Source organism: Poecilia reticulata, chromosome 9 (genome assembly GCF_904066995.2).
Source record: "Poecilia reticulata chromosome 9, P_reticulata-male-v2, whole genome shotgun sequence".
Taxonomy (NCBI): domain Eukaryota; kingdom Metazoa; phylum Chordata; class Actinopteri; order Cyprinodontiformes; family Poeciliidae; genus Poecilia; species Poecilia reticulata.
In genome coordinates, this window is record NC_088838.1 from 9,764,402 (window position 1) to 9,777,731 (window position 13,330).

Sequence of the window (13,330 nt, forward strand, 5' to 3'; positions counted from 1 at the left end):
AGCCCAGATGCTTATAAATATGGGCTGGCATTGCTTGAAACAAACTGCAGGATACAACCTCAGCTGACAGCATAATAAACAACCTAACCGCAGACACAGAGATTTTAGTTCTCAGGCAACAGAAAGCCGTGATATTCCATCTGTTGTTTTTCATCCTCTGCAGGAACCCAGCCAGAAAACATTCGCTCGTTGATCACTGCATCCACCTGTCCACCCACCCAGTGCCACAAAACACACACATGCACACACACGCACAGGGATACCCGCAACATGCAGCACACAGTGTGTCAAAGTGACACCTGGTTTAATTATGGAGATTATTTTTCACAAAAAAATAAAACAGAATCCAGGATTTAAAAAAATAAAACAACAAAGAAAAAAGAGACAAGTTTCAAACTTGTGGGAGAAAGAAGATCTGGCATCACGATAAGAACCAGGAAAAGAAGCAGATAAGAAAACATTTGCCAGGGGAGAATAACCTGGCAGTAGGTTTTGAAATAAATAGATTTTAAAATTCACTCTAGCTTTCCAAAATATATCCTTTCAATGCTCCATCATATCTGAAAAATATGTGGCATGTGATTACATTATTTGGGTATTTATGGGTTAAGGTGAATAAAATCTGACTCAAAAAATAACATTGTAACAACTGACATGATACAAAGATATGCAGTGTTATTTATTTCACCTGTCAGTGGTCATAATGTTGTGCTTAATCAGTGTACACCGTTATTGTCCTTCTGCTTTCACACAAACCCCAAATAGTGAGATGTGTAGGACTGTGACTAACTATTTAGCAATCAATTATTCTGACAATTAATCGGATTTAAAAAAGTAAAAAAGTACAGATTTTTTTTATTTAACTTCTCAAGCTATTTTTTTATACAATATTAGAAATACATTTTGAAAAATGCAAATAAATAACATTTCTTTCTAAAGAAAATAAGCATTTTGCTGTTTAAAATGCAATAATATAGCTTTCCTTTGGTGAACTTCAAGCATGTGAAGCTAAAACTATGAAATTTGAGAAGATCTTAGTAGAACATATTCACAGATTAAAAGTTTTCTTTTTCATCTTAAATGAATTATTTTTGCAGTTTTGGCAAAATTACTTTTCTGAATATGGTGCTTTTTCGGTAAATGGCCCTTTCGTGTACTCCAGTTAATGATTAATCAATTACTGAGTTAGTTGATGATTATTTCAATAATCGATTAATCGTTTCAGCACTAGAGTTGTGTATGTAAATACTGCTCAGTACTACAGTTCATTCTGCCCACTTCAACAATGTGAACTATTAAAAATTATGCATCAGGCTACAGATGATCTGTGGGTAACAGCAGCATATGCAAACCAACAGTGACTTTAGAAAATCACTTAAAAGTCACCAGGAAACATTTTCTGGTGACGACAGTGGGGGAAAAAAAACATATAACCTCAGAGAGCAACTACTCAATACTTACTGCTATCCAATCAGTTAGCGGTAGATTTTTTTTATTCATTATACAGCTCTAACTCAAACTTTAGTTTTTGACTAAGTGCATGTCAGGAAATGAACAAATTTCATAACTTTAACACGGTTTTTCAGTGCCGGACAGCTTTCATTTCAGACATGATTCAGAAGAATTCAAAAGTGGCTCACTTCATTCCATCCTCCTTGTCTTCAGCTTCATTTTTCTCTTCGTCTCTCTCCCCCTCCTTCTCTTTTTCCTCCTTCTCCTTGTCGTCCTGGCTGTTCCGGTTCACTTGTTGCTGTTGTTGCTGCTGCTGCTGCTGTTGCTGCTGCTGCTGCTGTTGTTGTTGTTGCTGCTGTTGTTGTTGCTGCTGCTGCTGCTGCTGTTGCTGGCCGTGCTGCAATTAAACAACAAACATCGGAGTGCTCCAGTAAATTTCACATCTCCAAAACATTTCACGGCTGAGCGGTAGTTCATTTTAGCTGTTCGGATTCATTTTAGAGTGAATTCTGTAAAAAGCTTCGGGTTATAAATATCCAACGCGCCGGTCGCCTGAAGGGAAAAAAATATATAATAACGCGTCTCGTTAAACATCTTGGACCACCTTCAGCTTGACAGCGCGAATCATTTAGAGTAAACTTGTTTCATAAGCGAAGAGAAAAACAATTGTTTTGATGGATAAACACTTTAGACCCTCAGATCATAACACCTCGTCGAAACAATTATACCCATAAGTATTTAAATAATGATTGCATCCATTTCCACCGCTGCTTTGGCCCTGATGAGCCCATCACTCTGAAACAGAATTAATCTGGACTAATCAGGCTGCCTGACCTTTTCTAGATTGCCGCTTAGCCTCATACTTGTGCTCTCTAATAAACCGAAGCCTTTTTTTTATTAGCCTCACTAGTAAGGGGGTTTTCTTAAGGCTAGAGAGATTCATCACCTTGAATTATATTCCTATCAGCTAAAATTATCCTCATGATTAATCGTTGCAAGATCTCTGCTTGATTTAAATATTTAATATCTAAAGCGGCATTTTTTTTCACCCCAACCACATTTTTCACAATCTATTTATGAGCAAACTTCAAGTCACATCATAAGTTAAGGTGCAACAACATCTCAATTCTCTTACCCACAAATATTTTTCAAAACTTCAATTCTTCAGCAAAGATGCAATGTTTAATACTTTACCTCCACACGTCACAAGCTCCGGTCGACTGGCACTTAGATGAAACAACTTCCCCAAAGTAAGTTTCTGAACAACATAGGAACAAGAAAAACAGCCTTTTCTCTCTCACGCTTATGTGTAGAATCTTGGTTTCGCTTCGATTCAGCTATAGAATGACCGCTAACCTTCAAGCAAAATCTACAAAATGTCATAAGAAGTAAAACAAAACAGGATATGAGAGTTCCGAAATTATAGCAAGAGCATTTCTGCTGTATAACTGCACCCAGAACCACTTCCTCACCAGCTTCCTGCCTGTCTGGGCTTTCGGGGTTAGAGTTCAGACTACTACAGCTGCGCACTCAGACCAGAGAACCTTCTATGCTGCATTATCTTATTAAATTCACAATTGGTCTCTGCTAATAGCCGTCTTTGCATTAGCTGCTTCATCCAGGGAAAAACAAGCCGCCACAGTCTACCGGCACCAATACATAGACCGACTCATAGATGTTTAATGGTACGTGAACGTTAAGTGGAACAAAAGTCTCTCTCTTCCTCTGTCATCACTGAGGCCCAGAAACCCCATGAAATAATCTCCCCAGGGCTGATCTAGTGACCGCCCATAGAGAGGGACTGAGCACTTTGACTCAGTTTCTCTCCGGCTCATGCAATCTACAGCAATGCACTTTCACTTCCTCCTCTGAGCACACCTTTTCCGTCACAGTGAGCTCATTAGATGTGACAAAACATGTGGAGCGAACGTCAAAGTTCAGACTTCATCAGGAAGGCCAGGAGACGTCACAATACACCCAGAACGAAAAGGTCGTGAGCAAATTAAAATGTAGCCGTTGCCACTGCGTCTGATGAATGGCTTCAGATGAACAGGCACACAATGTGGACGGTTTAAGGAGAAAAAAAAAAGTGTAGAAATGCAATTGGCAAAAAATAATGAGCTTTGACAGAATACCTCAAAATTTCGAAGTCTTCTCAGACCAGCTTACCTTGTTTTAGGTCCGTCAGAATAAGCAATGCTAACGTCACAGTAAGTACAGAAGTAATGTGTCGAAAATGTATTTATTGATGTCTTCAAAATCAAAAGTTTACATAAATGTTCTCACTGGTATGCTTTTTCAGATCTGTCCACAAATTATCTAGAGGACTGATAGGAGTTTTGTGATGGCCACAACAAAATATTGACTTTATTGACCTTAAGCCACTTTGTAACCACCATGGCTGTGTGCCGAGGTCAATTTCCTGTTTGCGTCTCAACTTTAACATCCAGGCTGATGTGTGTAAATGTTACTTCAATATTTCCACCATAATGTTCTTTCTTCACAATGCAGGATTTCCCCCAGTGTATTATAAGCCTGGCGGCCCGCCATGTTTTACTAGCCCTGCCGCCAGGCTAAGCGTTGCTTGTTTACGTTACTAGGAAAATAAAAATAAAATTAAAAAATCTTTTTTTTCTTTTAAAGCCGGGCTTCAAGCGTCCATTTTGCTCTTAGCATTTCACCAGCAGAGCAGATTTATTCCTAAATGATAGGTTTATAGTTTATGCATTTAAACCCGAAAGCACACGGAACAATCACACAGCTGGCGCCTCTGCGCTTTACCTCGTGTGCTGCTGTTGCTTTACCTCAGCGGGATCGCGCGCGCCTCCTTTCACTCAAACTGGACACAGGCTGACCTGTATGGATATTTACATAAACCTACTGTGAGGAATTATGATCCTTTGGAGAACTCTAGGTAAGAGTTTAAACCAGCCGCGTTAGCCCTGGTTGTGCAGCTCTATGTGAACCACAGGAATAACTTGTAGCGAATTCAGAGGTCGCATTGTGGAGGGGTGAGAATGATTCATCTTTGTGAACGAACAATTATATGCTGCGTTTACATCTCAACGCGCTGCCCAGCGTGGGGCTCTGTGTCTGTCTTCCCTGTAAAGTTTATGTCTATGATCCCGGTTTGCTGGAGAGTTTGTGGATAACGAGCAGCGCTAACCTCATCATGCAGGTTCAGCCTGATGAGGAGCTTTCGCGCTCTCCTCGGAGTCACGCATCACGCTGATTTTATATTATTTTATTATTATTTTTAGTATTATTTTTCCGGTTACACGATGCATCAAACCATATCAAATGCGCTGTCTACTTAGAGTTAATACGCGCGGCCACACGGAGATCTGAAAAACTCGTCCCAAAAACTCGACCAACCAGAATAGTCTCTGTGACGCTTATTAAAAATTCAACAGACACAAAATGAAAGAGCTACTAAAGCCACATTAGCAGCATTGAATTAAATCTCCCGTTTGTTGCACAGTGCAGCGGATTACCTCATCATGCAGGGCCGGTCCAAGGCTCTATGAGGCCTTGAGCAGAATCTGACTTAGGGGCCCCTTTTGTTGCTAAAAACATCAGCACCTCTAACAGCTTTTGTGTTAGATTTTGTGAAATATAGGAGAAGGGAGTAGTTTAATTGGTCAGTCTAAAAAGCAATAAGTTATCGCAGTTTACCAATTTGTATTTGTAAATTCAAAGATTAAACTCACAGCATCAGATTGTTGCTATGGTAACAAAACAATTTATAACTATGAATATTGTTATTTGAAGTTTTACAAAGCAAACTTGCCAGCTTCTTAAAATCTTGTATTTAAATGTTAAACAATTTAAAATCATTTAATGTATGTATGCCTAAACAATTTAATACAATTTAACAGCATTGATAATCTCAATAAACAAGTGTTACATTAAATGTATCTGTGGTCTGTTTTAAAATTTTAGCGTTTATGGGGCCCCTGAAGCCCTTGGGGGCCTGGTGGACCTGCTGACTTAATTTGGATTAAACAGAAGTGCAAATTTGTTATTTTTAGACTAGTTGTGGGTTTAAATGGCATTTCACTGGAGATCTTTTCCCATAACATATAATTTACACAGTAATACTTTTACATTTCCTGTCAACTTAACTTCTTTTAATACAAAAACGCGGTGGACCGCCGGTGGACCGCCTTGACGCCCCGACCACCGGGCTTAGCAAGTTTTCTGGGGTAAACCCTGCAATGCTTTCTATTTTATGAAGCGTACCAGTTCCTCCTGCAGCAAACTAATCCAACACAAATGCTGCTGGCACTCTGATACTTCACCGCTGAGAGGTGTTCTCCTTTTTTGTTTTTCTTTTTTTTTACAAATATAACAATGGTCCTTATGCCCCAACAGTTGCACTTTAGTTTCATCAGACCACATGACGTGTCCAAAAATTAAGATCTTTGTTGCAAACTGCAATCTGGGCTTTTTGCGTTTCTCCTGGGTCAATGGCTTCCTCCTGGTTGAGTGACCTTTCAGCCCATGTCGGTTCACTGTGAATAGTGACACCGTCTTACCAGCCTCTTCACCGGGTCTTTGGCTTTTATTCTGGGGCCAATTCCCACATTTTGGACCAAAATACTTTAATCTCAGTGACACAGAACTCGTCTTCTTCCTGATATGATGGTTGGTTAGTCCCATCATGTCTTGACTACAACGTATAATTGTTTGAACAGATGAACGTGGCACCTTCAAGCGTCTGGAAAATCCTCCTAAGCATGAACCAGACTGGTCCAATCTGCTTCCTGATATCTCAGCTGATTTCTTTTGACTTTCCCATTGTGTCAAGCATGAAGGTAGCATTTTGAGGTGAGGCTTTAAAGTACATCCACAGGTGCGACTCCAAGGAACTCAGATGTGTCAGTTTCTAAAGCCATGACATCATCATCTGGGCTTTCCCTCGTTGGTTGGTTAAAGAGGCCGTTATCATTCTTGAAGACATTCATAAATACATATGTGACGTATTCTTTCCCTCGTTATTTTTGGTGTTTAGTAAATGAAGATTATTTTTGGTGGTTCAAGAGGAATTTGGCCTGATAATTTTCCTTCCAGTTTACAGTTTTGCCCTACATTGCATCAGTCTGTCACATAGAGTCCAATAAAGTCCACTGAATTCTGTGATTGTGGCATGACAATCTGTGAAAAAGCTCCAAGAATATAGTTCATATTTCAAAATCCGGTGTTTTTGACTAAACTCCCAGAGGGTTAGTGTCCCAGTTAAATGATGTTTAACTGAAGTCCTAAAAGGGGTGCGGGTTTTATGTTTTTATGTTTTGTTTTTTTTTTTAAATCTCTCTCACTGTTTATTCAATGTCACATGCTGTTTTTATTTTAATTATGTAAAGCACTTTGAAATGCCTTGCTGCTGAAATGTGTTATACAAATAAAATTTGATTGATTGATTCTGTAGCTCAATATTTTACAACACACCAAAAAAAGGTGTTTTCGCAAATGTTTAAGAAGGTTGTAAATGATTCGAAACATTTTCCATCCTGTTCCTTTGCATATAAATGCAGTCCAGCTTTCTGTTAGTAAAAAAAAAAATCATCAAATATGTTGCTAATTTTTGCCAAGTGTGTTTAAGAACAGGGAATATCATGACTTTCAGAGTAGTAAGTTACATAGTAAATAAGCTTCATATCCACCAGCTAATGACCAGCGACAGCAGTATATGAATTTATTTTCAGCCTCAGGAAACCTGTACATGTACGCAATATTAACATAATGCTTCCCAGTCGGATGAAAATGTGATTTTAAGAGGTGATAGTACCAGAGATCTCCCTCGGCGTCGATTCCTCCGCACTATGTTCTTGTAGTTTTCATTCTTTTTGGTCAGGTAGTAAAAGAGCACACACTCTGCCACCGTCTGAAATGCAAATGTAAAGGTTTTCACTTCCTCTGAACACAAAATCACTCCAAAAATAGCAAAAAAGAAAAAAATTAAGAAAAAGGCATTTCATACCTTTCTCTCTAGAAAAGAAGCGATCAGGCCAAAGTTTTTGGGATGCTGGATGAACCTTTAACAGGAGAACAAAGCTGATCAGATTTAAATCGTCTGAGCTTCCAGAGTAAGACAACAAAAAAAATCCACAACATAAAAAAAAGAGAAACATAAAAGTTCATTTAAATTATCTTAGATGCGGAAAGAAACATCCCAGATGACAGTTACTGGTGAAGGCAGTAAGAGTTTGTTTTTGGCGAGTGTGACCCAAAGAGGAAACTAGAGCTCTTTGTATGTGGGTAACTTAAAAGTCACCAGTTTTACTGTGTGGTCTTGATTTGATTTGGTAGCTCCAAGCCTCCTCTCAGTTCTCACGAAAGGGGAAGATTCACTTCCTTAGCAAAAAAAACAAAAAAACAACAACAACAAAAACCCTCACTGACCCATTATTGGTTACGCAAATTTTATAGGGAGTATGGCACGTTAAAACCTGTGGCGTAAGACGCCGCTGCCAAGAACTTTGTGTAAGGAGCTTAAGTCGACTCATGTGGCATCTGACCAGAGAGAAAAGATTTTACCGGTAATAATTATAATAACTGGGGGTGGGGGGGGGAGATTTTTCTCACTTCTCTCGGAAAGTGTCCCTCTCCTGCTCGCTCCACATGTTCATGACCTGCCGGTCCTTGTAAACCTTCATGGGGTCGTCCATCAGCCCATTCATGTTGATGAACTTGATGCGCTGCTGCTCGGCGTCGAACAGCATAGGGGGGATGACGGCCAGCTGCCGCATTTGCTTCTCCGTGTTCTGCACGTGCCACATAGACGGGAAAGAGAAAGCAAAGAAAATCCTGGAGTAAACAGACTGCTGCTGAAAGAGAAACCACTTCTGTTTTTGTAAAGACATGGCCCCTTTTAAAACCAATGAATTAATAGGAGAAAAGCCATTGATTTATTTTCTGTTTATAATTTAGTCATCAGCACAACCCTGTAGGAGTAGAGATTTTTTCTTTAAAATAAGCTTTCTTAGATGTTTTTTTTCTTTAAACCTGAGCATAATAAATGCAGAAAGGAAGAATGTTCACATATTTATTTGCACAGTTGTGGTTTCTAGTGTCAAGGAGAAAAACAGAAGTTTATAAAGATGTTTTTTTTATATATTTTCAGTTAAACACTGTTATGTACTGTAGAGTTAAAAAACATAACAGAACCACTAAGTTCCCATTATGACCAGTCAGCTCTACTGCTGACTAAGCAGGTTGTGAAATGCACTGTGATCGATATCAGGGCTTGAAAAGAACAACGAAATGATGCAACACTACAGTCTAAGCAGTTTGATAAACTTAAGCAATAAAAAATCTTTAACATGAGGCTGGATCTTAGATGGTAAATGAGAGTAAAGATGTTAAATTGGGAAGACATTCAGCTTTACATTTCCACCCCAAAATGTTAGAAAACGAACGTGAATCAACTTGAAACCTCAAGAAATTTTGGATTTATTGACATTAATTGTGTGTAGTGGTTACAAAAACTCTCCTTTTGAAAACTCCACAGTTTCCCCAGTCAGATTTTCTCAAATCATATTTTGGACACAAGAACAGCTAGCCGTAGATAAACTCTTAAATTCCTTTGATTAATTGCAATCCTTTAGAGAGCTTAGAGGAAACCAATGATTAGGGTGATGCAATGAGGCCTTCCAAACTTAAACACGTGGAGCTCAAAAAACAAAGATAAAGCCATCAAAAACCAAAGTGGGAACAAAGAAAAAAGCTGGTCAGTAATAAGAATATGAGGAAGATTTAATTGCTGCAATGCCAACAAAGTTTTTTTTTCTTTTTTTCCAATGACTGATTTATTATTGAACCAGCCATTATTAGTACATTGTAGACAAAAGCCTAGCTTTTTCTCACAAAATTGAGAGCAAGTCTGTGTTTCTTATACTTAATTTATTAATATTTACATAAAAGTTAGATGACTTCATTTGTGTATTTGAATGTAAGTACGGTGAAACAATGAGTCAGCTTGAGTGAGTGGGTTTAAACTGAGATGAGTTGCATCAAAATGCTGGAAATGTCTGGCAGCCTGCCATCAGAAATCTCCATCACTGCTTCCTGCCGCATTAAAGAGAACTATCTGTTTACAAGCCTGTTTCCTAAGGTAGAGCTCTGCCTTGCTAAATTAATCTTCCTGCAGTAAAAATGAGAAATATTCTTGTGAAAACTCATCCTTTGATTTATTTTATCAAATATTTTTTACAAAATTACAGTTTTACAAAATTATTTTTGCAATTTAGACTCTTAGCAGCAAACTGGTTCAAACTATATTATAACAATTAAATAAATAGTGTTTTAACTCAGTTAGGGTAGGGCAATTTGGCTTAAAAATAAAATCCCCAATTTTTTTTTTTTTTTACACTAAAATCTCAATTTTAGATTTTAGTTATAAAAAAAACAAATTCTTTGCTTCGCTTCTGAAAAAGAAATTACAAATAACAGAAAATATTTTCAATCTTCCAGATAAATAGAAGCTGTCAAACAGGCTTGCTTGACAAGACGTGTGGGCTTTGGATCCTGATAGTATGAACTATGAAATCCCAAAATATCCAGATTTTCCCAAAATTAAAATTTCAAAAACAAAAAATTTGATCAATAAATTCAATTTCTTGCCCGGTTCCACTGTCAGCTTAACAAACTTGAGGTTTAGATCATATTTCAAGGAGAACTCTACCAACAACAAGAACTTTGAAGCACAACATGGAAACTAGAGAGAAACTGATCGTTATGGGTGAGAAAATGTATAAATGGTTTAAAGTCACACAGTCTGGTCTCCAATGATTGTAAAAAAAAGAAAGAAAAAAAAATTAAAAACAGGATGTCTGAAAACTTCAAAAATAAGTTACAAGTTTGTAACTGAGTATAAGGACTCCAAAACTTCAACTGCCTACGGATTAGGCAAAGTGAGCATTCTGAACAAAACTTACCTTTCTCTTGCAGAGTCGCATTTCAACCCAAACAGTTGCCAAAGGGCAATTTCAGGTGGAGGTCAAACCAACTTTAACAGAAAGAGCTTACCTCATGCTCTGATATTCCATCAATGATTTCGGAGACTTCATGTTCGCTGCGGGCTGCGGATGAGGTGAGGCCACCTCCTCGCTGCCCAACGCGGCTGCAGACACACAAACACAGAAATCCTGTTGGTGATTCTTCAGAACGGCGGCCATAGCAGAGCACCTGTAGGCGGTTGCGCTCTGCTGCGCGTCTAGAACGAAATCCCACCTCTGCATTCGTTCCTGCATCTCTCTCTGCTTGCGGATCTCTGGGAACTGCTTTTCGTAGTACTCCCGCACCTTGCTCTCCTTGGCCCGGCGCCGCGGGTTGTTTTCAATGCGCTCCACTTTCTTCTCCCAGGCCTCCATTAGCTGGTCATACCGCTGGCAGAACTTCTGCTCCTGCAAGATTGGATCGAGAAAATAACTCTGAGGAAGCAGAGCGACACGCTGAATGTTCCAGGCCAAAAACGATTGATCAAATTCATTTAATTAATTGTGATTAATTAATTTTGTTTAATTCTGATTGTTTATTGAAATAATCGTCAAGTAATTTGGTAACTTGACGATTAATTTGGTTAACTGAAGTATCCAGATTTTTTATTTTTTTTAAATGCCGTTTCATTAAAGAACATACTGGGAGCAGTAGATAAGCTAAAACGATTCAAAAAATTGGAATTTAAGACAAAAACTCTTTGGAAATATGCTCCATTAAAAAATCCTTAAGTGGCATAGTTTCAGCTTAAGTTAATTTAAATTCTGTTAAAAAAAACACTCCTTCTAAGGCCCGTTTACTTTTACTAAAAAAATTACAAACAGCATTTCTTTAGCTGTAGATACATCCTTTGTGACAAATGATCAATAGTACACTAATGGAATGCTCTTTTATTTTATTTTTTTAAGGAATTGAATTAGTTGCCTCTTTGCATCACTTAATGTATTAAAAAGGTGTAAAAAAGCTTAAGTGGTGAAATGAAAAATCTGCAGAATGTGCCAATTTTATTTATCCGTCAGAATAAGCAACAAAATAATTGATCACTGAAATAATCATTAGTTTGCAGCCCTAAAATGTTTAATGCAGAGTGAGGATTTGGAGCAGAGGTCTGGCAGACAGAAGGTGCAGTTTTCCTGCCTCCATCACAGACAACCTATTAACCCTGGTGGAGACGTGACCCTCGGAGGGCCCATAAACTACACGGCGATATCTCTGCACATACAGCTGCCTCCCCCACAACATGAGAGGAGAGCAGACACTTACCCATGGCTCAGACTTTCATTCTGTCTTGCATCAAATACGTTTAAAAGAGGAAAAGCATCAATTTAGCAGACATTTGACGACTGATTCGCAAAAATCCTTTATTTTTTTAGCCATGCTTTTTGGATTTCATTTACCGACGACGCCAATCAAAAAACATCAACGTTTCAAAAAGCTCACTACGGAGTTTGGCTGAAAATTAATTCAAAAGACATGGGGAAATCTTTTTCTATTCATTTTCTGCTTTCCCAGAGACCTGAAGAGAGCGTTTTATCTTTTTTTTTTTTTTTCTCTTTCACTCTTCGGCAGGTCTAAAATGGCCACTCACTTCGAGGAGCAGCTGGCCCGGTTTCACACCAGTCATTTGTCATTGGCCGAGTCCCAGCTGAGTCACAAACGGAGTTTTCTACTTACCCACTGCTTACGAGCGTGGTTTCTCCTTTTGAAATATAAGATGAGCTTCTTCCTCATGGCGTGGTTTCTAAATGGATAAAAGAGGAAAGTTAGGAATACACCACATGACACTGAAACAGAAACAGTCTATATGTCAACGGCTGGACTTTACATTCGTCACATCTTCCTCTTCCATGTCTATTGAAGTTTTCCCAATTGATTTTATTAAGAGATTTCATGTGACAAACAAACACAAAGCAACATGCTGGTAGATGATAAATGATTTTCAAGGTTTTGCTAATAAAATCTGAAAGGTGTGGAAATTAGCGAGGTCAAATTTATCATGATGTCAATAGATTTATTGCGACAAGCTTAACTGCAACATCCCGAAATAAAACAAATGCAGGCAGTATGTTTTGTTTTAGTAAAAACTATCAGCAATTTTTGTTCCACTTCTCAATTAAACTAACTTTATCTAGCTCGTACAAAACCACAATGAAAAAAATATATATTTCATTGCTCCTTCCAAATATAGTGTGAAGCATTTTGACTGCTGTGAGGCAGCATATTTGCACGTTTCAACCTCAGTTCTTTGCAGCATGAATGGTAAAAAAAAAAAAAAAAAAACAATCTTACAATACACTTTCACATGAACAGAAACGACGCTGGTCCTCGAGTGCAGCCGCTCGATAAACTCAATCTTGCTCCTGGGTGGAAGGGACAGCGAGGGGAGCCAAACTTATAAAACTTGTCTGCATTTGGAACGGCAGACTCGCAGCTTCAAATAAAGGTCAAGGCCAGTAATCTCCTTAGGCAGCTGCTCGGTTTGTCTCTTTCTTCGCTGCAAGACAAGGTTTTATTCCTGACACTTAATCTGTCACTTGTAAGGTCATGCTCTCCACTGATTAATGTAATCTTAGTCTATGTTAGACACTTCGGCTGAGCTGCTGGTTCCCGCTGGACCGAGACAAGGACACATGACTTACAAAAAAAAAAAAAAAGGGTGCCATCCATCGGTGTATGAGGAAATTTCAACATAATATGGCTTTTATGAAGGGGAATGAGCATGCAAAGACTTGCCTCATCTAAAAAAAAAAAATCTGATTTCTAGAAATAATTACATATGCTGAGCCATGCATGAATTTGCAGCAGGAAAAATAACTAATTGCAGCTGCATAGAGGTGATATACCCATGAGCGCGCGCGCGCACACACACGCACGCACA

At 38.5% G+C, this 13,330-nt stretch overlaps 1 protein-coding gene across 3 annotated transcripts in view; it reads right to left on the reverse strand.

Annotated features, from left to right (window-relative positions):
* Positions 1–13,330, reverse strand: part of ncor2 (nuclear receptor corepressor 2) — a 122,752-nt gene that overhangs the window by 49,238 nt on the left and 60,184 nt on the right. For all 3 annotated transcript variants that reach the window (XM_081610510.1, XM_081610509.1, XM_081610508.1), the window contains exons 9-15: positions 12,127–12,193; positions 10,687–10,859; positions 10,483–10,576; positions 8,041–8,219; positions 7,436–7,490; positions 7,244–7,339; positions 1,641–1,849 (exon numbers count right to left, since the gene is read on the reverse strand). In XM_081610510.1, the coding sequence (XP_081466636.1) occupies positions 1,641–1,849; positions 7,244–7,339; positions 7,436–7,490; positions 8,041–8,219; positions 10,483–10,576; positions 10,687–10,859; positions 12,127–12,193 (873 nt within the window). The remainder of the gene's footprint in view (positions 1–1,640; positions 1,850–7,243; positions 7,340–7,435; positions 7,491–8,040; positions 8,220–10,482; positions 10,577–10,686; positions 10,860–12,126; positions 12,194–13,330) is intronic.